Source organism: Pithys albifrons, chromosome 23, assembly GCF_047495875.1.
Source record: "Pithys albifrons albifrons isolate INPA30051 chromosome 23, PitAlb_v1, whole genome shotgun sequence".
In the NCBI taxonomy this organism is placed as follows: Eukaryota; Metazoa; Chordata; class Aves; order Passeriformes; family Thamnophilidae; genus Pithys; species Pithys albifrons.
The window spans coordinates 7097928-7124800 of NC_092480.1; the positions used below are offsets into that span (position 1 = coordinate 7097928).

At 51.4% G+C, this 26873-nt stretch overlaps 1 protein-coding gene across 3 annotated transcripts in view; it reads left to right on the forward strand.

Moving 5' to 3' along the window:
* KIRREL3 (kirre like nephrin family adhesion molecule 3) overlaps window positions 1-26873 on the forward strand; it is a 379232-nt gene that overhangs the window by 245507 nt on the left and 106852 nt on the right. For 2 of the 3 annotated variants that reach the window (XM_071576137.1, XM_071576138.1), the window contains exon 2: window positions 1378-1455. The exons of the other annotated variant lie outside the window; for it this stretch is intronic. In XM_071576137.1, the coding sequence (XP_071432238.1) occupies window positions 1378-1455 (78 nt within the window). The remainder of the gene's footprint in view (window positions 1-1377; window positions 1456-26873) is intronic. 3 annotated transcript variants of the gene reach the window in all.

The following is a 26873-nucleotide window of genomic DNA, read 5'->3' on the forward strand; positions in this document are numbered from 1 at the left end:
GGGCAAGGTGGATTTAGGGGTGCAATTAATTTCCAGCTTACCCTGAACATCTAAAGACTTACTTTTGTCTGAGCTTCAACACTGGTGAGATCACATATGTGATTTATTTTATTTAGTTGCTGGTGTCCTCCCTGGTGGGAGCCTGAGGACCAGGAGCTGTTTGTCCATAGCATCCTGCAAGGAGGAACCTTGTTTGTGTTAGAGAAAGTGCTTTAACTGGTCCTGCTTGTGCCCTGAGTGTCCTGGGATCCAAAGAAAGCTGGTTTTATCTGGGGTTAGGCTCAACTTCTGCCTCATACTGTGCTCAAGAGGAGGTTATAACCACTCCTCTGGGATGCCATGGCAGTGAGCACTCTTAGGAAGGGACACTCAAATCTGGGTCTATACCCATCTCATCCTGGGTGTCTCCCCTGCACATCCCATCACACTGCAGTGAGCAACTCCCCTCTTCCTCTGGGCTTGGTCCAGATCTGCCATTCAAACCCAAGTCTGCATCGTGGCACTAAAGCCAAGGCTGCCAGGCAGCTCTTGCTGCCACCTCTGTGCTCTCCACCCTCCTGTTTTGGTGCCTTCCGCTCCTGCACAACTTCCCGACGCTCCTTCCTCGGCAGAGCAGGCTCTGCAGAGTCCACAGCCACATTAAGTAAACATCAAAGGGGCTTTGATCAGCAGGGCTCTGCAGAGCACTGAAGCCCCTGAGGAGCTCTGCAGGTCCACAGGCAGCATCGGGGACATGGTACCTTAATTTTCTGCGCTGTGACACAGGAGGATTTGTTTGAAGAACGAGAGCTCTCGGCCGCTCTGAGACACGCACGGGGAGAGCACGTGCACAGCTGCTTCTGGAGAAACCCACACTCACATCTCTCTCTGCTACCAGGAGTCAAAAAGCCCCATTAAGAAATCAAGGCATCAAAGGCATGTGCCTCCTCAGACTCTGGCACTCTGCTGCTCTCAGGGTCACTTGCTTGCTTCTAAAGAGCAAGATTCCTCAGGCCAGGCTTCTCTTCCCTCCTGAGGGCCATTTCCTGTTTTGCTTTGCTGCCCACTGAGGGAGAAAAGGATCAAAGAGTCCCTGTTGTTGTAACATTCTGTTGCTGCTGAGCGTTACAAGAAGATGCAGTTCGTTCCCTGGCTTGGAACAGAGACGTGCCTGAGAAACAGGCACGGGAGGGGATGGTGACCCTCCTGTCTCTGTCACAGTGGCTTAGGATCCCAGCAAAGCTCAGCTCAGCAAGGCTTACCAAAGAATTCTGTTCCATGCCCACCTTGCTGGCACTTTACCTGAGTGGTGTCTCCTGCAGGATTGGCTCCCTGCAGCATCCCTGGGACTGTCCTCATCCCCAGCCTGGTCTAACACCACGCTCTCTTCTCTTGCAGAACTGGGGCTCCCAGGAAGAGGATGCTGCCTCGTCCTGGGGTTCATGTACAAGGAGAAGTACCGCAGGATGACTGAAGGTGAGCAGTTTCCTCACCTTCTCTTCTTCCTCCTCTTTAGCTATCTCATTGCCAGGGGTGTCCCTGCTTGGGATGGTCCAGGTTCTTGTTCTCACCAAGGAGAAAATCCAGCTTCCCCTTTGTTCTCTGGAGCATCTTAGTGGGCATGGACATGGGAAGTCCAGGAGAAAAGCAAGAGATTAGTAGTTCCATACATTCAAAATCCACTGTCTTTTCCTTTGGAAGGGATTTGTCACATGGGAAGCTCTTGCAGCCTTTGCTGCATCTACTGTTTTTCTTCTAGTTGGGTGGTAGTGCCTCACCAGGACACTTTCAGAATCCCACTTTCCAGTGGCTTTGCACCCCTCAGAGCCACCATTCCATTGCTCATCAAACTTCAGCTAAAATTTTCCTATTTTATATTCTAGTCATTCCCCAAGTACTTTATGAGCATTGATTAATCCATAGAAAAATCATAAATAATTATGAAGCATAATAACTAAACAAAAACTATTTATGCTTGGAAGAAGTCGCATCCTTGTTTCTGGCACCTTCTTTTCCTGGAGCAAACCCTGGTGCAACAGCTTCTGATTAATGCTGGATGAGAGAAGGAATACAGATCCAAGAGCCCTGTGAGATGGGAGGGTCTCGGGGTTGTGTCAAGGAGAGTTTGGTTGCTGGGAGGTCACTCTGGGAACTGCGAACTTGTCCCACATGTGGATTTAACCCTTTTGGGGGCTTAGAGTGGAAATAATGTAGAAAAAAGGTGTGATCTCGTGCCCTACTGTGCTTCCTTTTCTGGAAGCATCCAAGGTTAGGCTGGATGGGGCTCTGAGTAACCTGGTCCAGAGGAAGGTGTCCGTGCTCACTGCAGTGGGGTTGGACTCGATGACCTGGAAAGGTTCATTCCAACCCAAACCACTCCATGATTCCTTTGCCTTGTGTGGGATGGTGAGTCACCAGTTAGCCATGGGTGTGTCTGCTCTCACAGGAAGCCTTGTCTTCCTGAGAGGAAAAGGTGAGTTTGTTTCCATGGAGTAAAACTCTTGGATAGGCAAGTTTATGGCTCAGATATCAGTTAGAAGATCAAAGGTTCCTTCACGTTCCCAGGAGCCCTGATACTGAGCTGGTAACGTCGGGAAAGTACTTCACAAGGCTTCACCTCCTGCTTGTTAATTACCACATGCTCTTTAAACATTGATTAGAGGATGTTTTTAACTGGAAGGAGCTGCCCTCTGGGAGATGGGATGGCAGAGTGCTGTGGGAAGGTGCAGTTTCTCTCAATACCTTCCTGTCCCTCCAGCCTCATGGAGAGGCTGCCCATGGCTGTGCCCAGGCGGGCAGGAGCACCCTGGGGGTGCTCACAGGGTGTCCCAGCACTGGCAGGACAGTCCTTGGATCCTGCCAGTCCTTTGGGATCACTCTGGTCCCCTGGCACATTCAAAGCCTGTGTCTGCCTCCGATGTGAGCCCCTTTCCAGGCTGAGCAGGGCTTTGTGTGACGAGAACAAAGGAACATGAAAGGCCAAAAGTAAAGCTTTTGTGTAGGAAAGGGAACAAAGTGTTCCTGCCTGACTGCAGCCAGTTTCTGGCCCCTGCAGGCTGCTGGGCCATTATGTTTAAAGGTACAATCTGCCAAAAAACAAAAGTCAGGGGGATTTCCATGGCTACAAAGGCCGCCTAGGACTTGTGTTTTCGCTTGAAGCGGCTCAGGGTGACAATGACAGACCTGCAGCCTCCTGGGTTTGGGGGGATTGCAGTGCAGATCCACTTTGGTGCGTGAGCTGGGGTGGGCTCAGGTGTCTGTCACCCACAGAAGTATCACCTGCCCAAGGTGCCTGAGCTGGACTCTTGGGGCCAATTCCCTTCAAGGATGAGGACAGAGAGATTCCCTTCTGTGTTTTTGCCAAGAGAGAGTTTTTCTCTCTTTTATTACATGATGGTGCTAATGAACAGCCCTATTAATAATTGCAGGGGAGCTGAAGGAACTGAAAGCACATGGAGGCAGTGGGGCAATGGGATAATGAGGAGGTGTGGGGTGGAAATGGCTAGTTATGGAGATCATTAGAACCTCGCTGTCACTTAGCAGAGGTATCTGTGAAATCACTTGTAGGTAGAGCGGCACAAGTGGATTTCGAGGCCTTGAAAGTGTGGAGGAAACACTTCTTGGTGAGAAATCACTTCTTAGGTTGGATCTCAGGGAAAGGTTCTTCCCCCAGAGGGTGGTGGGCACTGACCAGGCTCCCCAGGGCAGTGGGCACAGCCCCAAGGCTGCCAGAGCTCCAGGAGTGTCTGGAACAACGCTCTCAGGTTCAGGGTGGTATTGCTGGGATGTCTGTGCAGGGCCAGGAGTTGGGCAGGTGATCCCTGTGAGTCCCTTCTAGCTCAGGATATTTTTCAGTTCCATAGAAGTGTTTCTCTTGGCTGTGGCCATGGAGAAGTTCCAAGCTGGTTGCTTGCAGACCAGCCTGGCAACCTCTCCCAGTGGGGTAAAATAAATGTTGTGGGTTAGGGATGCTCCACGGCCATGCCCAGGAAAGCTCTTTGGTGGCATTATGCTGTTTGTTCACCAGCTGGCAAGGGATGTGTGTCCATGAGCACAGCTGAAAGCAGATGTGGCTCTTCTAGCTGAGCTGGGCTCCAGGGCAAGGAACCAAAATCAGTGCCCATAAACTTGCTTCTGTCCATGTTAGTTCCATTAATTCTTCATATCAGTTTATATCAGTCTCTGTATCGTGAACAAACAGGGCTGGGTGTGGTGTTGGTGTCTTGTCTTGGGTTGAGCTTCTGTGAAGCCCACACCAGGAAAAGTGCTGGATTTGGGGGTGAAATTGGGGTGTATTTGCTGAGAAGCAGGAAGGTGCTACTCCAGCTTGGCTGCTCTGCACTTATAACTTTGCTCTAATTGACGACAGGCTCGTCTGAGTGCTGGGCTCTGGTTTGGTGTGTGCTGGGATAAGGGTTTGGTGTGTGCTGGGTTAAGGGTTTGGTGTGTGCTGGGATAAGGGTTTGGTGTGTGTTGGGCTTAGGGCTTGGTGTGTGTTGGGCTCAGGGTTTGGTGTGTGCTGGACTCTGGGTTTGGTGTGTGCTGGGATAAGGCTTTGGTGTGTGCTGGGCTCTGGTTTGGTGTGCGCTGGGCTCAGGGTTTGGTGTGTGCTGGGTTAAGGGTTTGGTGTGCGCTGGGCTCTGGTTTGGTGTGCGCTGGGCTCTGGTTTGGTGTGCGCTGGGCTCTGGTTTGGTGTGCGCTGGGCTCAGGGTTTGGTGTGTGCTGGGCTCAGGGTTTGGTGTGTGCTGGGCTCAGGGTTTGGTGTGTCCTGGGCTCTGGTTTGGTGTGTGCTGGGCTCAGGGTTTGGTGTGTGCTGGGCTCTGGTTTGGTGTGTGCTGGGCTCTGGTTTGGTGTGTGCTGGGCTCTGGTTTGGTGTGTGCTGGGCTCAGGGTTTGGTGTGTGCTGGGCTCTGGTTTGGTGTATGCTGGGCTCAGGGTTTGGTGTGTGCTGGGCTCTGGTTTGGTGTGTGCTGGGCTCTGGTTTGGTGTATGCTGGGCTCTGTTGTGGTGTGTCCTGGGCTCAGGGTTTGGTGTGTGCTGGGCTCTGGTTTGGTGTGTGTGGGGATCAGGGTTTGGTGTGTGCTGGGCTCTGGTTTGGTGTGTGCTGGGCTCAGGGTTTGGTGTGTGCTGGGCTCAGGGTTTGGTGTATGCTGGGTTCTGGTTTGGTGTGTGCTGGGCTCTGGTTTGGTGTGTGCTGGGCTCAGGGTTTGGTTTCCAGTGGGAGTTTTAGGGTGAAATGAAGCTGGTGACAGTTGTAGACAAAGGGAAAGGCAGAGCTGTCTGCAGTGATGGCCTTGCAATGAAGACACTTTGGAGTTAATCCTCCACCATCTGTCTTCATTCTGCTAATAACCCACTCAATCAGCTGCTGCCGACTGTTTGTTAACATTCAGCAACAGATACATAATCAGGAGCAGCAGCGCTGTTTGCTCAGAGGGGCTGATTCCTCCCCAGGGCAGCTCTCCCGTGGCTGTGACGGTGCATCAGTGGGAGCCGTGGCCTCTGGACTGAATGTCCCAAGGCACACGCCACGTGGAGGTCATGGTGGGGCTGCCAGTGGTCTGAGTTACCTTGTTTCCCCCAGGGCTTGTGCTGCACTGATCAGGGTCATTTTGGAGTAAAGAGGTGAGTCATTTTAGTCCCCCAAGAACAAGGATCTTGAGCTACCTTTTCTATTCCCACTTCTTCTCATGCAATTCCCTTCCCAAGGGCAAACACGGGAGTGCTGGAATATCTCCCTCTGCTCACCTGTAGTGCTTGGTCCCTGCCTGTCCACAGCTGCAGGTCCCAAGCTGGGCTGGCTCCTCCCTCCTCTCGGTGTTCCAAGCAGGAATTCCGATGTCGATCCTACTCCTGCGATTTTTCTTCTTCCCTCCTGCCTTTGACTACTTGCCAGATCTAACTCGAGTCATTAGTGATCGTCACTGCAGCAATTATGGCACTTCTTGGCTGCCATTCATAAAGCTACTAACGGGAACGATTAAGCACTGAGAGGTGTCAGCCTTCACCTTCCCCACCTGTTCCCGCCAGCCTGGCTGCTGGAAGGTGCCTCCAACCATCTCCCTGTGTGATGGGCAGCAGGGCAGAACAGCTCCCTTCCCTCCTCTGATCTCCCTTTCCAGGCTGGCTCTCATGTCCTCACATGCTGTGGGTGACATCCCTGTTGGGTGGACACAGCCCATGGAAGGGGAGGGTGGGCTTTGTCCTCATCCCCAGGGTTGGGTGTTGAACGCAGGTGTGGCTGGGGACAGGGACAGAGGACTTGGTGCAGCATCTTCCCCCTGGACCAGCTCATGGTTCCTGGTGTGTGCCCAGGGAAGGACAGCCCCCCTCCTCAGATGGTGCAGACACTGCCTGCTGTGCCAGCAGAGCCTTGTGCCGCAGTTATCTCTGGCAGCAGCCGCTCTCCTTTGTGTCGTGGCTGGATTCTGCATTCAAGGTGTCTCCATTCACTGCACAAAGCACAGCAGGAGCAGCAGCCAGTGCTGCAGAGCTGCAGCTCCACATAGCAACGAGGGCTCTGCCTCTGGTGGGAGAGGGTGAGCTTGGCAGATTTGGCAGGTCACATTTGCTGGGAAATGGCTGCAGAAATCTGGTCAGGAAAGGGCTGCCTGGATACAAGGTGGGCAGCTTTTCTTTAAAGGCCATGAGAGGCTGTTGGGCAGCATAAGACAAACCTTCAGTTTTGGGAGTGGACATGAAAATTTTGCAGTCTGAGCTCAGATCTCACCTTGACTCTTCTGTTCTGAAAGTTTGGGATCTTATTTAAAGGCACTGGGACTGATGCAAAGCTCTGCTGCCTCTTGTTCATAGAATCAGAGAATGTTAAGGATTGGTAGGGGCTTAAAGACCATCTATTCCCAACCCCCCATGCCATGGGCAGGAACACCTCCCACTAGACCAGGTTTCTCAAAGCCTTACCCAGCCTGGCCTTGAACACTGCAGGGCTGGGCCATCCACAACCTCTGTTTCAGTATCTCACTGCCCTCACAGTTAAGAATTCCTTCCTAATATCCAGCCTAGCTTTTCCCTGTTTCAGTTTGTACCATAGCACCTTGCCCTGTCATTCCAGTTCCTGAGGAACAGCCCCTCTCCAGGTTCCTTGTAGCCCCTTCAGATACTGGAAGGTGCTCTGAGGTCTCCACACAACCTTCTCTTGTCTCCATAGGGAGGTGCTCCAGCCCTCTTATCAAGTTGGTGGCCTCCTCTGGACTTGCTCCAGCAGAAAGCTGTTGAAGGAAGAGGGAGCTCCTACAAAGCTGGGATTCATCCACACACCTCAAACGTGGGACAGGGCGGAGGGTGGGTCCAGAGGGGCAGTGATGGTGGTGGCCTGAATTGAAGGAGAGCCACCAAGCTGCTCCCTTTGGGATGACTCCTGAATCCATGAGCCCCTGCAGGCTACAGCTCATAGAGATCACTGAACCATGGAATCATGGAGTGGTTTGGGTTGGAAGGGACATTAAAGATCACCTCGTTCCAAGCCCTCTGCCAGGACAGTGCAGAGCTGGGCAGCTGCCTGTGCCTGCTGCTGTAACCAGCTGTGGCATCACTCCTGTGACCTGGGAGCACCACAGCTCTGCATGGGGGTTTTGTCTTCAGGTTCAGCCTATCTCTGGTCTGCAGAGAGGTTTTGGGTCTGCTAGACACGGGCAGAGAATTGTGTATGCACATGAAAGCTGGTTTTATGGCTTATAATTATCTCGTACCCATCCTTAGAATAATTATAGCTCCTCCATTATTAATAATTGGAGTTCCAGTCCTTGTCATAGATCACAAAATGGAGAGGAAGCTCAACCCAGGGTTTGCATAATGTACCTTGGTCTAAATTGAGTAATTGGTAAAATGGTGAAAATCGTTCGTTTTTCCCCCATTCCTTGGTGCAGGAATTAGTGAGATATTAGTGCAATTAGCCAGTGCTCCCATTTGAGGCTGCAATCATTTGGTTTGTAATTTAGAATAAATGTAAAAGCCCACTTGTGCTTCCAAACGGATTATTTGTCCTGTTTAAAAGTATCTAATGGGGTGGCTGTCATCTAAGCAAGATACATTTGACCCATTTCAATTTGTTTCCCTTTTAATCTGCTATCTGTTTTCCTGGATCTTTTTTTAATAAAAACATAAAGAAGTGGGTGAGAAAGACCAAAGAGGGAGAGAATAGAGGCGTTATAGATCTGGAGTTTATCATAAGCCAAAGTAACTTGAAATCGGGGCTGTTAAACTGCAGAAAGCAATAAAAAGAAAACACTATTTGGAGATCGTTTAAAGGGCCGAGTGCCTTGTCAGTGAAAGGTTGCTCTGTTCCACTGCTGCCTAATAGCTTCTCAGAGGCAATCTGCAGCTCCTGCAGGAACCAAGGGCCTTGTGCAGCAGCTCTGCTGCAGGGGGAGGTGGGGTTGGGGCTGGGCAGCAATGCCAAGGTGGGGGAAATCCAATACCAAGAGGGACAGAGAGCAGAGGAGGGAAGGAGATGGATTTAAATGCTGAGCTGGGTTAAAGTTTTAAAGCATGTCCTAAAAATATTTTTTCCAATAGGAGTCCTGTGTATCCTGGCAGGCACAGAGGGTGGATGCCTTGTGCTTCTTTTGGCTGTAGAATCGTCTCTGTCCAGTTCAGTCACAGAATCACAGAATACTTTGGGTTGGAAGAAACCTTAAAGCTCATCTCATTCCACCCCCTGCCATGGGCAGGGACACCTTCTGCTCTTCCAGGTTGCTCCAACCTGACCTTGGAGAGCAGGGATGGGGCAACCACAGCTTCTGTGCCCAACCTGTGCCGGGGCCTCCCCATCCTCACAGGGAGGAATTTCTTCCCAATATGCCATCTATCCCTGCCCTCTGGCATTGGGAAGCCATTGACCCTTGTCCTGTCCCTCCATCCCTTGTCCCAAGTCCCTCACCAGCTCTCCTGGAGCCCCTTCAGGCACTGGAAGGTGTCCCTGGAGCACTCTCTTCTCCAGGTGAACACTCTCTGCTCTCCCAGCCGGGTTCCAGAGCAGAGGCTCCCTTGGAGCATGTCCGTGGCCTCCTCTGGACTTGCTCCAGCAGCTCCATATCCTTCTTATGTCCCACTCTGTGTCAGCCATCCCACTGTGCCCTCCCTCTTCTTCAGCACAGAACAGAAGGACTCTCTGCCTTTCCTCCCTGATTGAGCTGATTCAGGCTCCTCTCTCTGTCAGGCCCTGTTTTACTGCCTGGAGAGAAACCAGCCAGGGCTCTGGGATGGAGTCCCTGCTGTTCTGGGGACAAACAGCTTGTTCAGAGGAGCTGCCTGTGCCTCTGCTCCAAATGTCTCTCTGCTTGACTGCCCCCTCTGCTTCCCACCATACTTCAAACCGGGTTCAGCGAACCCTTCCTGCCAGGAAAAGTGTGATTAGAGCGTGGCACTGAGGCACAGTGGCGTATTTGTGCCACCCATTAGCAGCCCAGCAAGGCAGTTGCTGCCTTAGAATTACTTGGATTTATGGGAACACTTAATCTGGATCTTGCAAGTGACTTTTACATCTGCAGCAACACAGGCTCAGCATGAATCTTCCTCAGGCTCAAGGATAAATTGGAGGCAGTCCCTCTTATCCCTGTAAAAAGTGACCTTTCTCCTCATATTGATGCCAACAGTCTCGGTGCTGCTGGAGAAGCTCAAACTTCCCTTGGTTCTCTGGTCCAACAGTGGAAAGTGTCTGTTCTTTGGGACCAGACCTGACATGTGTCACTTGGTTCAGCTCAAGTGGCATTGGCTCTGCTCGGCCTCCCTGTGCACACAGAGGAGCTCAACAGCCCATAACCATAATTCAAACACCTCCTTGAGGATCCCAACACCTTCTCACAGCTCTGCCCTCTGGGGCTTTGCTTCATTCTGCACCCTGGGAATGGTATTTCTGCTGAGCTGTGCTCCAAACTGCAGGATCCCTGGCACAAACTCCTGGGACCTGCACTGGTGGTGGGTCTGTCATTAGCTGATCCCTGAAGGTCCCTGTGGAATCTGGGGGGAACTTTGCACTGCTGACTCTGCTGTCATCCCCAGAAAAGGTGCCATCCCTGCCAGGGCTCTGGTGGGGCAGCTCTGCCTACCCCTGGCATCGTCAATTGTGTCTCCCTGCACAGACACCATCACAATTGGTTGACTGGGGACACACCATCACAACTGATCAGGAACACACCATCTCAATTGGTTAATTGGGACACACCATCACAAGTGATTGGGGACACACCACAATTGATTGATCAGGGACATACCGTCACAATTGACTGGGACACACCATCACAACTGATTGACTGGGAACATACCATCAGTTGATCAGGGACACACCATCACAATTGATCGGGGGCAGCATTGCTGTGTAAGCTGCATTGAGCCTTTTGTTCTTTATCTGACAAAGATGTTCGGAAGGAGGAGGCAGTGGATAGAGCCGCTTGAAGGAGCTGTTAAAGATGCATCTTATCTCAGAGGTCTCATTGATGTTTCCGCGATGTTTTGTGTTTCTGAGCTAAACGAGGCAGGGATGGAAGTGAAACCTGAAGAAGATTCACCCAACAAGCTGCCTCTTTGTCTGGTGTTAAAGGGAGGCTTTGCGTGGTTTGGGTCAGCTGGAAAACTGGGTGAGAGGCAGAACCTCACTGGCTGACAGGAGAGTCCCAGGTGGTGTGTCACACACACTCCCAAGGATGCTGCCGAGGGAAGGATCCCGTGTGCTCTGCCCTTCACTCTGTCCAACTTACTGCTGCCTTCTGCCCCTTTGAGGGGAAGGAGCAGAGTTCCATCCCTGATGCTCCAGTTGTCTCCAGCAGCTGTAGTGCAGCTGAACAACCCTGCTGGTCATAAATCTGATCCAAAGCTGGGAAGTTTTACAGGAATGGTGTTGTTGTAGCAGTTAATGCTCTAAGGGTATAATTTTATCTATTGATTTGAGTAGCAGTCCCCTGTGGAAAACTACTGCTGAGAGGTCTTAAATAAATTAATTCCATCCTTCCTCACTCCCCAAGTACTGGCACCAGACAATCAGGAGCTGCTTCTCTCACTGTGCACTCTACAGGGGTGTGTGGGAGAACCTGTGATCATGTGAAATCTGTGCTCTGTCCCTTTGCAGGGACTGGAAGGCCCGTTAAAGGCACCTCAGGAATCTTAGGCTGGAGAGGGACTCTTCATAGAATCATAAAATCATAGAATGGATTGGGTTGGAAAAGACCTCCGAGATCATCAAGTCCAACCCTTGGGCCAACTCCAGTCCCTTTACCAGATCATGGCACTCAGTGCCACGGCCAAGCTCAGGTTAAAACCCTCCAGGAATGGGGAATCCACCCCCTTTCTGGGCAGCCCATTCCAATGCCTGAGCACTCTCTCTGCAAAGAAGTTTTTTCTGATCTCCAACTTAAATTTCCCCTGGTAGAGCTTGAGCCCATCGTGCCCCCATGTCATGAGGGCATGTAAGTGGTAGGACAAGGGGCAATGGCCTAAAGCTGAAGGAGGGCACAGTTAGATGGGATATTAGAAAGAAATTCTTCCCTGTGAGGGTGGGCAGGCCCTGGCACAGGTTGCCCAGAGGAGCTGTGGCTGCCCCATCCCTAGAAGTGTCCAAGGCCAGGTTGGAGCAACCTGGTCTAGTGGAAGGTGTCCCTGCCTATAGCAGGGGGGCTGGAACATGCTGAGCTTTAGGATCCCTTTCAACCCAAAACTTCCTGGGATTCTATGATTTACATGCATGGATCAATATCTAGGGTGGGATGTAGGTTATCTCAGCTACTTGAGTTCCACTGCCCTTGCCATTCCCCTTTAGGTCCTTACTGGCATTGAAATGGGATGTGCACCCACAGAACGTGGTAAGCTGTTGGGGAAAGTGTGTCCTGTAAAAGGCACCTGGAAACAGGCAGAGAGGAGTTTTTGTACATCACCTTAGCACAGCTGCCTGGCCATCTTTGGTGCTCCTGCCTCTGTGGGGTTTGGGCTGGTTTATTTTTAATCAGAAGGTGGGGGGACAGGAATGACAGGAGGTGTGAGGCTTCTCCCTGGAGATGGCAGCTCTGGCTTTCTCATCTCCACACTGCTCCAGGCTGAGCTTCCCTTGGAGCGTGTGTATCTGCTGATAGTTTTTCTCTCTCTGCAGAGCTGTTGCTGCAGCCTGGGGGTCTGTTATTTAGTTTTCCTCCCTCTGTGTCCGTGGGGACTCTGCCAGAGAAGCTGCTGGCAGCAGTGTTTGATTAGTGATACCAGTCACACTGTTGACATACAATCATGGAGTTGTTTAGGTTGGAAAAGACCTCGAAGATCATTGAGTCCAACCATTAACCCAGCACTGCCAGACAACCACTAAAGGACATGGTGCCCTCCAGACCAGAGCCTGAACCTGCAGATCTGGCTCTGCCATTGAGTCAGGTGCTGCTGATGCTGTAAATCCCCTGACACAGACATGATAACATGGTTGTGTGGAAGTATCCAGCTCTCAAAGTACCTGGAAGCCATTGCTTCCAAGAAAACATTGATCAGGACGGGGGCAGGAGTGTGACAGCAGATCCCTACCCAAGGCTGGAGAAGAGCAGAGCAGAGCATCTCTTCTGCTGTTCTTGGGGGCAGCCCTAGGGCACAGGCACTGCCCTGCCTCCTACCCATGGCTGCAAGGAGGCACCAGGTTCCTTCCTGCCCAGCCTGGAACTCCAGCCTCCCTCTCCTGGAGGCAGCCACAAGCCCTCTGCAGGCAGACTTTGGAGCTTCCTGAACTGGAGCAATGAACCAAGTTCCTGTCACTTAGTGTATCAATTAAAACCACTGCAGCTTTGTAAGTCCCACCCTGAGACACATGCTGGGCATCCACAAACAGCCAGGCTTGCTGTTGAAATGGCTCTGGACCCAGCAGGAGCAAATTTGCTGTGCAGCTGTGAGCAGAAACTCACTGTGGCTGGAGCACTTGAGCCCAGGCCAGGCTGTGGGGTGGGAGCTGAGCTTGGCATGAAGATGAAACCCTCTGGTGTTACAGGCACTGGGGAGCCCGTGCCTTTGGTGTGCTGGGAAAAGGCTTAAATGGCTCGTTTTGGAGCTCCATCCCCACTGGTTTCCCTGTCACAGAACACCCTCTCTGCAGTCCCAGCCTGTAAGATGAAGCTCCTCTCTGACGGGAGCAGTGTGAGGCAGTTCTGTTTCACTGCTATGATCACAAAATGGGATGAAATTGTGTGTTTCAGGCCAGCAGAATGATCCTGTTCCCATTGCTCAGTGAAGTGGACTGTGTTGGATTTGACTGAAAGACACTGCAAAACACTCAACCACCTGTATTTGAGCTGACTTGTTCTTAAACCTTTCTAAAAATCCTTTCTTATTATAAGGAAATAGGGAAATATTGTTGGGAAGTATCAAGCTGAATGCTGCAGGTCCTGGTGTTCTTTTTCTCCCCGAGTTGTTTGCTGGATCTGGGCAGACCTGCCACCTGTGTTCACTCAGAGTGATTGAAGCCCATCAGCAGCCTTCGGGTTGAGGCTGATGAAGATGGAAGGAACAGGCATGGTCAAAAACCTGCAGGATTAGGTAGGGCTCATGTGTGAGGGGGGCTGTGAGTGGAATCCCCTGGGCCAAGCAGCCAATGTAATGATTATTTAGTACCCAGGGCTGGTGCCATGAACCTTCAGAAAGCAAAGAACTTCAGCCACAAACCTTATCAGTTCCCTCCAGTGCAGCACCAATCTCAGGGCTGGTATCACGTGTCCTTTCACACCCCGTGTTTGCTCTCATGGATATTTACTCCTCTATAAATGTATTAACAGAGCTAATCTTAAAGCACATCCAGAGATACAACTTGAGATGGATTTTTTTTCCTTTAACAAAGATGAAGCTTTTATATAGACGGGAAAAGAGAAGGGAAGTGAAATGTTCAGTGACTAATGATCCTCATCAATATTCATGAGAGTTGGTATGCATTCTGAGATTTAAAATAAAGGAAGAAAGAGAGAAAGGCATTGACTTCTTTAGAAGCTAAATGAAATATTTAGGTTGACCTGGAGATAAGTATGCCTGGTCGTTGTTGCCATCAGCTTAGACCAGTGTTCAATCCCAGAGGTTTCAAAGGTGGAGCTGAGCTCAGGGTGGATTTTTCTGGAGACTGTGGGGAAGGGGTGGGGTGGGCTCACGTGGCAGCACAAGCCTTCAGCTGAGGGTCAGGTCCATGCTGGGCTAGATGCTGTGCAAATGGGGAGGGACTCGATCCCTGCCCCAGGAACCTGCACCCTGAGGCAGCCAGAGCAGGGTGTGGAGTCCCAGCAAGGGGGTTGTCCATAGCCAGCCAGGAGCCAGGCTGGGCTCAGCCATGGGCTGTTCTGGGTGAGTCCTAGTTCATACCATCCTCCCAAGAGCTCCTGTCTTGGCTATTCCCTGCAGTGAGGCTGCTCTGTTTGGGAAGGGAATGGCCTCAAGGGGCAGCTTGGAGGGTGCAGGGGGCATTGGTGGACAGGACCAAGATGCCTGGGTAGAACATCCCTTCCTCCAGCTACAAACATCTGTGGATAGAGGGGGACCTGATATGCTGTTGTGGGAGATACCTCTCCATCAGTTGTGCTGTTCCTACCTCTTTTCTTTCTTTCTATTCCATCCTGGCTCTATTTCCCTCCCTGCCCCCAGAAAATCACCCCAGCTGTACCTAACATGAAGGTGAAACTTTAACCCTCTCCAAATAGGTTAAAATAGATGGGGGAACCTTGATCCTTCCCCTTTTCAATCTTTTGTTAGCTGGGTGGGAGGAGAAGGAAAACCTCTGCAGAGAAAATACCTGAACTGTGTTTGTGCCAGGACGTAGCTCTGGATGTGCAGCAGTGACGGTGGAGAACGGAGAGAATACCAGGATCTTAATAACCAGATTTAATTACAGAAAGAACACACCAGGCCTGGAAGAAAGTCTTCCCCCAACTTTCCTGTGTCTCCTCTTCTAAATCTTTCTCCTTTCTCCTTCTGCAAGTTGTCCTTGTCTCCCTCGGCTTCTGAGGCTGCTCCTTTTCATTTCCGAGCCATCCCTTCCCTCCTCCGAGTGACAGCTGTCCCACCCCTGCCAGGTCGTTTGCCCTTGAGACCAGCTTTGATCTGTGCCCTGATAGAAGGGCCCAGTATTGACTTTGGCTGCAGCTTCATTAAGAGGCACCTCATTTGTCAACTTGTTTGTTTGGTGTTGCTTGGGAGACACGGGGTCCGCACCCCCTTCGAGCTGAGCATGGCCTGATTCCAGAATTAACTCCCTCCTCAAGGGTTTCCAGCAAGGTCATTGCAGGTGGCCCTGCACAGCTCTCTCCTCCTCATTAATCGATGTCGCTGAGGTTTTAAACAAGGTTGGATCTGTCTGTGCATGGGCAGGAGACCTGCCCAGGCTGCGGATGCCACAGGGAGCTGGATGCAGGTGTGGGAGTTAATCCAAGGTGCTCCCAGCTGGAAGGGCCACAGAGGTTCTGTCTGCTCATGGGGAGCTTGGAGATGAGGTCTTGGATGAGCTCTTGTGGTGAGATCCCTGCAGGAGGTTCCTGGGGTTGTGAGAATGAAGATGAATTTCTCTTGTCAGTTGTCATCAGGTAACACATCTGCCAATAATGGCTTCTGGTTCTAATCCAGGTGGGCAGATGAGGTTAATGGAATAAGTTTCCCAGGCTTTCTTGCATTCCTGGTGGTTGGTGAGCAATGAATGCATTGACAGGGGGTTGGTTGTAGTGTTTGTCCTCGCCAGGAGTCACTTCCCTGCACTGCATGTCCCCAGGGCTGGGACCTCAGCTGGTGGCCAGGAACAGAGATGGCCCAGACTCCATCTGCTGCTCCTCTGAGTATTTTGGAGAAAACAATCTTTCCCTACAACACATGAAACTAATGAAACTCCAGACACTGGAGTTCTTGGGATTGTTCAGGCTTTTGGAATGGGTTCACACAACAGGCTTGGGAAGCAGGTGAACTCATGGCAGTGCAGGAGGAGTATCAGGGAGTCAAAGAATTATTGAATGTTTGGGTTGGGAGAAACCTTAAAGCTCATCTCATTCCACCCCCTGCCATGGGCAGGGACACCTTTCACTACACCAAGTTTCTCCAAGCCCTGTCCAGCCTGGCCTTAGACAATTCCAGGGATGGGGCAGCCACAACTGCTCTGCCCAACCTGTGCCAGGGCCTGCCCACCCTGACAGGGAAGGATTTCTTCCCAACATCCCACCTATCCCTGCCCTCTGGCAGAGGGAAGCCATTCCCCTTGTCCTGTCCCTCCATGCCTTGTCCCAAGTCCTTCTCCAGTTCTCCTGGAGCCCCTTCAGGCACTGGAAGGGGCTCTCAGGTGTCCCTGGAACCTTCTCTTCTCCAGGTGAACACCCCCAGCTCTCCCAGCCTGGCTCCAGAGTAGGGGAGCTCCAGCCATTTGAGCACATCCATGGCCTGTTCTGGACTTGCTCCAGCAGCTCCATGTCCTTTCAGTGACGAAGAGCCCAGAGGTGGAGGCAGCTCTGAGTTGGGGTCTCCCCAGAGTGGAGCAGAATCCCCTCTCTGTCCCTGCTGGCCATGCTCTCCCATTGCTGAGGCTCAGACCACAGGAAGGGGCTGTGCTGCTGAGGGCAGACACTGCCACACGTGGCTTTCCAGACCTGGCTGACCCTGTGTGGGAGAAGCAGGGTCTTCAAAGCCAAAGTTCCCTGTGGTCCAGTTTTCTACAGATCTTAAATTCCCACTGCCCTTAGGGAGAAGGGCCTAGTGATGCTGTTTCCACACTCCTGAGAGATGCAGCAGCATGAGCAGGAGCTGTGGGAGCCTCAGCCCCACCCACAGTGCCCACATGAAGCAGAGCAGCCCAAAAACCAGAGGTGCCAGAGCTGGTTGTGCTGCAGGGGTTAAAGCCCTTTTGGTGCTGGGTAATTCCACACTCCTGACAGCAAGGAGGGAGCTGAGGGAAAGATGTTCCTGGCTGTTGCCACGGGCATTTTCCTGCAGCAGGTCCCGAGGTAATAAGGCAGCAGTAATTGTGCAGCTCCACACGGGCTGGGATGTGACTGGCACCGGAGCAGTGCCACTCCTGCAGCCTGGGGAGCACGGAGCAAAGCCACTGACTGTGGTGGCAGGAACGGCCCAGGGATTAGAGAGCAGGTTGTAAGAGGAGAGACTGGAGGAAGTAAATTTATATAGTCTGGAGGAGGCTCAAGGGGAGACACGACCAGAGTCTATAAATACACACAGCAATAGAAACCCAGGGAGGAAATTATTCAGAAGGAGGGAGGACAAGGAGCAGTGCCTGAAGCAAAGCAGGAGAAGTTTATTCAGGGTCTTGCACGGAAGGAGAACAGAACCTGGCTGGGATGGGGCACCACCACTGCCAAGCCACCCTCTGCTCCCGTTCCCTCTGATGCCACACAAGCCAGTTCCTCTCACTCCCATTCCATCCCAGCCTTGTGTTTTCCAGGTTCCTCTCCCATCCCAGCCCTGCTGTGTTTTCCAGGTTCCTCTCCCTCCCATCCCAGCCCTGCTGTGTTTTCCAGGTTCCTCTCCCATCCCAGCCCTGCTGTGTTTTCCAGGTTCCTCTCCGTCCCATCCCAGCCCTGCTGTGTTTTCCAGGTTCCTCTCCCTCCCATCCCAGCCCTGCTGTGTTTTCCAGATTCCTCTCCCTCCCATCCCAGCCCTGCTGTGTTTCCAGGTTCCTCTCCCTCCCATCCCAGCCCTGCTGTGTTTTCCAGGTTCCTCTCCCTCCCATGCCAGCCCTGCTGTGTTTTCCAGGTTCCTCTCCCTCCCATCCCAGCCCTGCTGTGTTTTCCAGGTTCCTCTCCCTCCCATCCCAGCCCTGCTGTGTTTTCCAGCAGCCCCACCTCATTCCCTCCCTGACAGCCATTTCCATGGGCTCCTGGCACCTGGCTGCCCCAGCATGCCTTCGAAAGGTTCATAAAACAGATTGAGATGCACTTGGGCTTGTGGCTTGACAACTGGTTCCCCTTGGACAGGAACATTTGCCTTCGCTGGGTGACAATGCTTTGAGTCCGTCGCCTCAGGCACAGTGGCTCATTGCTAGTCATCTCTCCAATGAATAATACACAGGCCTGAATATCTGTCTGCATACATCTTCCTTTTCTGTGGGATAATTTAATGTTATCTTTGGGCCTCCTGCTCCTGAGATGAAGAGATTACTTCAAACCTGCAGCCCGCAACCACAGCCATTGGTTTCAAACGTCATTAAGTTTCATTATAACAAATAAACACTGCAATGACATTTATAAGTTACCAGAGAGCACAGAAACACAAATATGAAGCAGATAAACTGCATTTGATCCAAATAATTACTGCAGGCAATATCGAGCTTAGGCTGAGCTGGCAGGCGGGTGCTGGTAATTTATAGGAGTCCGTAAGGCTCCGTGTTGCACATTGCTGCTTAAAAATGATGGTGATGGTTATGTGTCTCTCCAAAGCCTTAAACAGGTTATGTTCCTGCCTCCTTGAAGGCAGGGAGCTTTTCCTCAAGTCAGAAACAGAGGTGGCACAGCCTCACTGTGTGGCTGTTACTAGTTTGGGGACTTTCCTACCCCATTCCTCAGGATTTCAACCTGACAAAGGACCTGCTTTGAGGTTTGCTCTGCTTTAATGTTTATTTATTTATTTATTTTCCTCTAGTTGTTTCTAGCCCCACTGTGGATAAGTTTTCGAGAGTGAGGGATCCTTGGGGAGAAATCTTCCACTGATTTCCACTCCAATAGAGTGTTATATTATAGTCAGGGAATCACAGAATAACAGAAGATCCTGAGTTAGAAGGGATCTACAAGGATCATCCAGGCCAACTCCTGATTAAAAATAATGAAGTTCCTTTCATTTTGATCTGCTGGCTTTACCTGCTCTCAACCCTGGGCAAGGACTCCTTTACCAGCAAACCAGAGGGAAAAGCATTTCCCCCAAAAATGTGAAAGGAAAAGGGAGTTTGTTGCTGTGCTGATTGTGGAACTCTCCAGAGCTTTGCCTCTGCTCCAGGCTGAGAGCACATCATCTCCTAATGACCCCAGTGGAGCTTGTCAGGCATGGAAAGGTTCCCATGTCCTGCAGGCCCAACACAGGAGGGGGGTTGGACACAGCTGAGTTTATTGATGAGCGTCTCTCATTACCTGCTAATTAACTCAGCAGGCTGGAATGTGCTAATCTTCTCTTGGACCAGGGTTTTGTACAACGCAGCCATTGACTCTGCAGTGGGGACCATTGATAAGGAGCTGCTGACAAAACGAACAGCAAAGTCTGAGTTAAATACATGAGTCCCTTCTCCTCCAGCAGGGAAGGGGAGAAGCCACGGGGTCTGTTGGCAGTGACAAGGCACAGCCCCTTCCCTGGACCTTCTCCCAGGGCTGCACATGGGCTGATAGAGCAGTTTTAGGGCAATAAATATTGACTGGAGTCACGTTTTCTCTCATTTTTCATGGTTCTTGGCTTTACTGGGTAAAACCCAGTCAAAAAGCAGGAGCTGGCTGTTGTAGGCAGGTCAGTGGCCTCCTTTGTGACACATAAATGCACTTCCCAGGCATTTCCCTGGCCCTGTGGACAGTGTGGTGGCCAAGGTTTCCACAGAGGGCAGCTTTTATTAGGCTTCCATGTACAGACAGAGAAGTACATGAGGTTTTAAGCCCCTTCCTTCACTTAAAATGAGGATGGGTACGTGTGTGAAAAATTTCCTACTCAGCAATGATCTGCTCTCTGTTCATCTCAGCATCTCCAGCTCCTCCTGCCTTTCCCCTGCCACTCTCTGTGTGTGTTGCATATACTTCACTTTAGGCTGTTTTTCAGAATGATTTGGTTTAACTCTAAATATGAATCTTGCATGTGTGGAAAAAAAAATGCACATATTTACAATCATTTCCACTTGCAAAAATCCAAACAAACACTAATTACAGCAGAAACCTGCTAATTCTCACTCCACTCCATCTTCAGAGCTGATAATTCACACAGCACAACCCGAAGTGATCTCTCTGCGCTCGGGTGAGCAGCGGGAGCCGGAGCGAGTCTGCAGCCTCCTGTCATATCCCAGAGCTCATCTGGCCAGGAGCTCCCCCAGAAGCCTCCTGGTTGATGTTTCATGCAAACAGAGGCTTCTCAGCCTTTCAGGCCAATAGCAAGATTTATTCCTGCCTTTTCCTATCTCATCCATGTGATTTGGTGCCACGGAGGTGTCTCTTGTTCAAGGAAGGTGTCTGTGGGGGGAATCTTGGGTGGTGGCACTTCTAACACCTGCAGAGTTGAAAATACCCTGTAAGGAGACTTGTTTAACCACTCCTTGTGTTAATTCTCCAATCTATATGATGGGTTTGATATCTCACCAACCTGCAGCAAGACTACTTAAACTCAAAATCATTTTGAGAAGGAGCAGAATCTTCCAGTCATTTTAATACTATGGAATCCCAGAATGTTTTGGGTTGGAGGGGCCTTAAAGCTCATCTCATTCCAACCCTCTCATTCCACAGAATACTCTGAGTTAGAAGGGATCCACAAGGGTCGAGTCCAACTCCCAAGTGAAGGGCCCATACAGGGATCAAACCACAACTGGTGCTAGTAGCATTCTCTAACCAACTGAGGTAACCCTGGGCAGGGAATGTTCTATTAAATATCTGCATTTTCTGCTCTGAGCTGCATCTTCATTCTGATTTCTCTGTGTGCCTCAAAGCGTGCGATAACAGATTTGGAAAAACGAGGATGGAAGTGAAACATGGTGCGACCCAAGGCGAGCTCTTTGCTCTAATTTTCCACCCCATGGACTGCACAACTTCCAGTTGCTGCTCTTCCTGGGAGCAGAGCCAGGCTTTGAAATCTCCAAATCGTTTGTGAAATGGATTATTCATCCTTCTCGTTTTCCTACGGACGAGCGTCCTCTGTGCCCTCTAACTCAAAGATGAGCTCAGATTTAAAGGACTCTGTTTCAAAGGAGCAGCCCTGATCTGGGAACAAAGGATGGGCTGAGGGTGCTCTCAGATTGAATGTAATCCAGGGTGGGGGGATCACCTGAGGGGTCTCAGAAGGTCACAAGGGATGGGAGACTGTGCAGAGAGGCTGCTGCCCACTAGTTTGCACGTCAGCTGTTATTTTTAGAAGGAAAAGTTCCTTTTTCTTCTCTGTGGATCCGAGTGGGAGGTTTTACATCCCAGGAGCATCAGTTCAAGGCTCCTGCAGCTGAGGACCCGCCGACCCCTTTCCCAGCACCCTTTGGCAGCTCAAAGTGTTCTCATCCAACAAGCAGCTGGAGTTGCCATGGAGAGAGCTGGCTTGGCTGGAATTCCCGGAGTGTCCCCTCCTCTGCTCTGCCCCTGGGCCCCTCAGCCTGGCCCCGTGGTGGAGCCGTGCCAGGACAATGCACCTTGATGGGGAGCAAATGGGAATTTATTATTCTGTGATGGGTCCCTCCAGAGTGCCGAGAACAAAATATTTCTTGGAGTCATTGGCAATTTTCAGTGGGAGCTGGGCCTCCAGGTGGATCAATACGAGGAAATCTATTCCCCTCTGCTCAGAGGGCGAAGCATCTCCCGTCTCCGTGACTGGTTAGCGCCGTGCCAGAGTTTCCAGCCCTTGGGAAGAGCTTGTGGTGCCAGCACCTGTGTGTGTATCAAGAACAGGTATCGCCCCTGTGCCCTGGACAGCTTTGGCAGGAGACTCAGAGCTTCCAGCTCACCCTAGGGAGGGAACCAGGGCAGCCCAGGCACTGGGGCAAGGCTGTGGCTCCTGTCCAGGGTGGGAGAAAGTGCTCACACCTCCCCCCTCTGCTCATCCCTCTCCCCTCTGCCATAATAACACATCCAGCTCTGCCTCTTCTGACCCTTCAGTTCTGCTGCCACCCCCCCGTGACTCCTCACCTGCTTCTTCAACACTCCTGTGCTGGTCCCTGGGGCAAAACACTGCCTAATCCAGGGTGCTGCCTCTATCTCCAGCAAAAGTCACGTGTGCCCCAGAGCACATTTTCCAGCTCTGTCAGCTTGTCTAATAGGAGACAATGCTGCTCACTGTGAGCTCAGCATTATCTGGGCAGCAGGTACCTGCGAGAGCAGCCTGGAGCCATCCATGGAACATGGAGCCATCCATGGAGCACAGAGCCAGGAGCCATCCATGGAGCCTGGAGCCACCCATGGAGCACAGAGCCAGGAGCCATCCATGGAGCCTGGAGCCATCCATGGAGCACAGAGCCTGGAGCCATTCATGGAGTATGGAGCCATCTATGGAGCATGGAGCCATCCATGGAGCCTGGAGCAATCCATGGAGCACAGAGCCAGGAGCCATCCATGGACCACAGAGCCTGGAGCCATTCATGGAGTATGGAGCCATCCATGGGGCATGGAGCCATCCATGGAGCCTGGAGCAATCCATGGAGCACAGAGCCTGGAGCCATTCATGGAACATGGAGCCATTCATGGAGTATGGAGCCATTCATGGAGCATGGAGCCATCTATGGAGCATGGAGCCATCCATGGAGTCTGGAGCAATCCATGGAGCACAGAGCCTGGAGCCATTCATGGAACATGGAGCCAGGCGTCATCCATGGAGCCTGGAGCCATTCATGGAGCCATCCATGGAACCTGGAGCAATCCATGGAGCCTGGAGCCATTCATGGAGTCCGGAGCCCTCCGTGGAGCCATCCATGGAACCTGGAGGAATCCATGGAGCCTGGAGCCATTCATGGAGTCCGGAGCCCTCCGTGGAGCCTGAATATTCAGCATGATCCAGCCCATAAACCCACTTGAACACAGCCTATGGCTCGATGCAGTACATTGGTTTGTTTCCTATCAATGCAGCTCCCAAGAACAGCATTTAATCTCACCAGAGGTAATTCTCCAAACTGGTGCTGGGAAGAGGTTGTTAATAAATATCCCACGGTATGGATACTCTTACACCTTCCCAACTGGCAGGTAATAACAGAGCAGCCGATGACATTTCAGCCTTTCTGCATGGCTGATCAAACTGCTGACAGTGACTTTGAAAGCAGTGCTGGGATTTCATGTGGGTATCAAAGCCAGCAGAACACTCGATGGTTCAGATCTCTTGCCTGTGTGACTAATAGACAAAAAGATCTCTGAAAGGTTTAATATCTTATTCAAAATTTCTCTGTTGCCCGTTTGAAGCTACTCAGTGGACACAGTGGGATGCTGATGGTTCCTCTCAAAGCAGCATTGGGAAAATATCTGACATCACTGTGGGATGAGCTCAGGTGCTCATGGGCAGCGTGGGCTGGCTCAGAGCTGGTCGTGTCTGGGAGCCACGGGTCACCCAGAGGCCAAGCTGGAGAGCAGAGCACTGCCTTTGCACCTGAAACTCCATTCTGGCTGTGGGCATTGGAATCATGGAATCTTTTAGTTTGGAAAAGACCTTTAGGATCATCAAGTCCAACTGCCAACCCAGCCCCACCACCATGTTCACCCCTAAACCATGTCCTCAAGTGCCACATCCACGTTTTCTCAACACTTCCAGGGATGGGGACTCCACTGCTGCCCTGGGCAGCCTGTGCCAGTGCTTGATAACCCTTCTTCTGTGAAGAAATTTTTCCCTAATATTCAACCTAAACCTCTCCTGGCATATCTGGTGCCCATTTCCTCTTGTCCTGTCCCTTGTTCCCTGGGAGTAGAGCCTGACCCCCTCCTGTCTGCCCCTCTTGTCAGGGAGTTGTAGAGAGCAAGAAGGTCCCTTCTGAGCCTCCTTTTCTCTGGGCTGAGCCCCCCCAGATGTTTCTCATCAGATTTGTGCTCCACCCCCTTCCCCAGCTGTGTTATCGCTTTTCCCGGGGTGATCCCTGTCCCCAGGATCACTTTGGCTCTGGTTTCACCTCAGTGCAGCCCATATGGGTCTCCCCCTCCAAGCTGTGGGGGTGTCTGTGTGTGGTGGGTGCCCCTCAGTGTTTGTGGGTGAGCAAGATGTGAACTCAGCTCCCTGCCTTTCCTGGGAGCAGGGACACATCCACTGCTGGTCAGTGGGAGGCTTGTGCTCACCATTCCACACACCTGAGTCATCCCTCGACTGAAGGGGCTGTGCTTTTGTTTCTCTCAGGTTGAATAATTCAGCAGTATCCAGTGCACCAGAGCCACGTGAGCTGGACTTAGGTAGTCACACTAAAAAAGGCCAAACTGACATTTTTGTTCAAACAGATTTTTTTTTAATTTTTTCCTCCCCAAGGACACAAAATAAAATAATGGAAAGCTTATGCAAGGGCTGAACTCAAGCTACCTCTCTTATTTCTGCCATGAAGCCCAAAGGAAGGATATGACATGGCTGTGCCCATCCCCAACAGGGGACTCTCCCACTGGGACGCTGCTCCACATCTCCTCACTGGGATTTGTCTGCTCCTGTCTGGGCAGCCACAGATCTTTTACGTCTCTCATGGTGCAACAAAATCTTGTCTGGGGAAATTCTTGCCCCTGGGCCATGATACAGGGACCCCTGAAGAAACTGAATTTTAAATCATAATGGTCTTTACTAGTTTTTATTCAGACCTGTACTAACTTTGTATTTTATATGAATTTTGATTTTAGCTTGTACCTCAGTTTGTCAGTTCTCTTAACCATGCAGAGCTTTAGACAAAGAGGAATTTAACCCTGTAGCTGTAAGATGAGCTTTAAGAAATAAACCAAAACCCTTGTTTAGATGAGTGGCTAAGCTGTAAGAAATAAATCAGAAAACCTGTCTAGGTTGAGGCTTGAAGCTGTAACACTGGTTAGTTAAAAGGAAATGTAGGGCTGCAGAGGTAAGAGCAGCCCATTAGATCTGTTAAAAGTCACCCAAAATATCCTGCTTAACTTTGAGGAGGGGTTATCAGTTGTAACTAAACCTGGAAACACAAAAGTCTCACTGGACATGTCTTTGGTGGAGTCATCCCCCATGTTCTCAGCGCTGAATAAAAGGAAGAACTTTGTTCTATTCGATTGGATGTGATTGTTTCTTAATTCAGACGTGTGGCTGTTCCTTCCTCCATGGGCTCTGTGCTTGGCCAGACCTTGGGCTCAGCTCTGAGTGTCGTGTCCCCCCAGGGTCAGCAGGAGGGTGGGCACTGAGCAGCACTGCTGCCTGCACAGCCCTTCCCTGTGCTTCCCCATGACTGACAATTCCAGAGAGCTTTGTAAATAATGTAATGCTTTTGTCTGCTTGCTCTTCCCAGCCATCGAAAAATCAATGCGGGCGCGTGTTCTCCAGCACGAGGGGCCCTGGGCAGGAGCTCGGTGTCCTTGGCTCAGAGCAGAGCACCCAGAGGAGTGCTGAGAACCAGCCCCTTTGTCAGGGGCTGAAGCAGAAACTGTGGGGGCTGGTGCAGAGCCAAGCCCTTGCCTGCTGGAAAAGGGTGGGCATGGAGCCATCTCTTCCCAGTGCTCTCCACAATCAAGAGGTAACTCCATTTCCAGGCATCCTGCCATGAGAAACCAGCCCTGAGCTGGGCTGAAATGCCACCGTTTCCATCGGGCACTGGATGGTGGGATCTGCTTGGTGTGGAGAGGGACCCTCTGTACTGGTTTAAAGGTAAACCAGCAAGAGAAATGAACCCAGCTCAAGAGAGATTATAAGTCAGAGTTACAATTTAATAACAATATTCCAATCAATGCAGTGGCACAAAGAGAAATTGGGTTTAACCCCCAAGCCCAGCAGTCTAACCCAGCCCCCTGGGGCACAAACACAGGGGGGTTTGGTGGCCCCTGTGCTGAGCCCCACGTGGTTCCCTTGAGGCCAAAGGCAAAGGAAGGGACAAACCTGTTGGTGCAGATGATGGCACAGTCTGGGCCAGAGTGGTGGCTCCTCCTGGCCAGGGGCTGCTCCTCCTCTGCATCCAAGGAGTGGTCCCAGAGGTCCCCAAAGCCCCAGAGTGTGTCCCCTGAGGTTTGGGTGGGAGCCCCCAGTGCCTCCCCCAGGGCAGGGAGTTCCACCCTGGGGGATCTGACTCTGGCAGTCAGGGGGGATTTTGGAATGGTTGCTGGCCCATGGGCAGAGCTGAGCCCTCAGGTGGGTGTGGAGGTGCCAAGGAGTCCCTGCAGGGCAGTTCTCCCAGCTCCTCTGCCAGGCTTCTTTCCCAGCCAGCTCCCAGCCTGAGGGCTCAGCTGTGCCCTGGGCAGCTGCTGCCAATGGGCCATTGGGAACAGTTGCTGGGCAATGGCCCAGAGGGTTTGGAATGCCCAGCTTTGGGCACACCCACACAGGGACAAACTGGGCCCACCTGCTCCACTGGGACACCTTCCTCGAGTGGTGTGCAGGATTAGGTTATCACACAGCAGCCCCTTGATCATCCTCCTACCACACGTCCCAAGTCAAGGGAAGGATGAGCTCTTCCCATGGAGGCACAAGGAGAATATCCCACTGCTCCTAATCACGGGGCCTTTCATTTCTGAACAGTAATATTTTGACAAGGAGCTCCATAGTCCTCCTTCGCCACTTCTCCCCTCAACAAAAAGGACTAATTCTTTTCAGAACACAATGGAAATTCAAAGCTCCACTTACATAAAGGCAGCCACAGTGTCTCCATTTCTAATGAGTCATTGTTCCCTCGGTGAGTCCCTCACTTCTTCCTACAACACTCACTCCTCTTGGGTAATGAAAATTTAACTCTCTGCTGCTCCCAGTTGCCTCTTCTCTTCTTGCAGCGAGTTGTCTGCACTCAGGCTGGTTTGGGCACAGGGGCTGAACTGAAATAATTCAGGCAGGAACTCATGCAAACAGATTTCAGTTTTCAGAGAGCTTAAAAAGCCAGTCACCAGCTCAGGCTTTGGTGATGGAAGGAGCTTCAAGGTCCTGCTGCAGTGCAGACCTCGGCAGCGTCATCGTGTAGGTGCCTTCCCCCATTTTCTAGGATGTAAAATGGGAATTTTGGACCTTCTCACCATCCTTGGGTGTTGAGACTTCTCTGAAAAGGAATGTCATGTCACTGGCCATGTCATTTCCCTTGGAAGTCACACATATAGCAGAGTCTCAGGCTTTGTTTGGAAGAACAAGGCAACATTA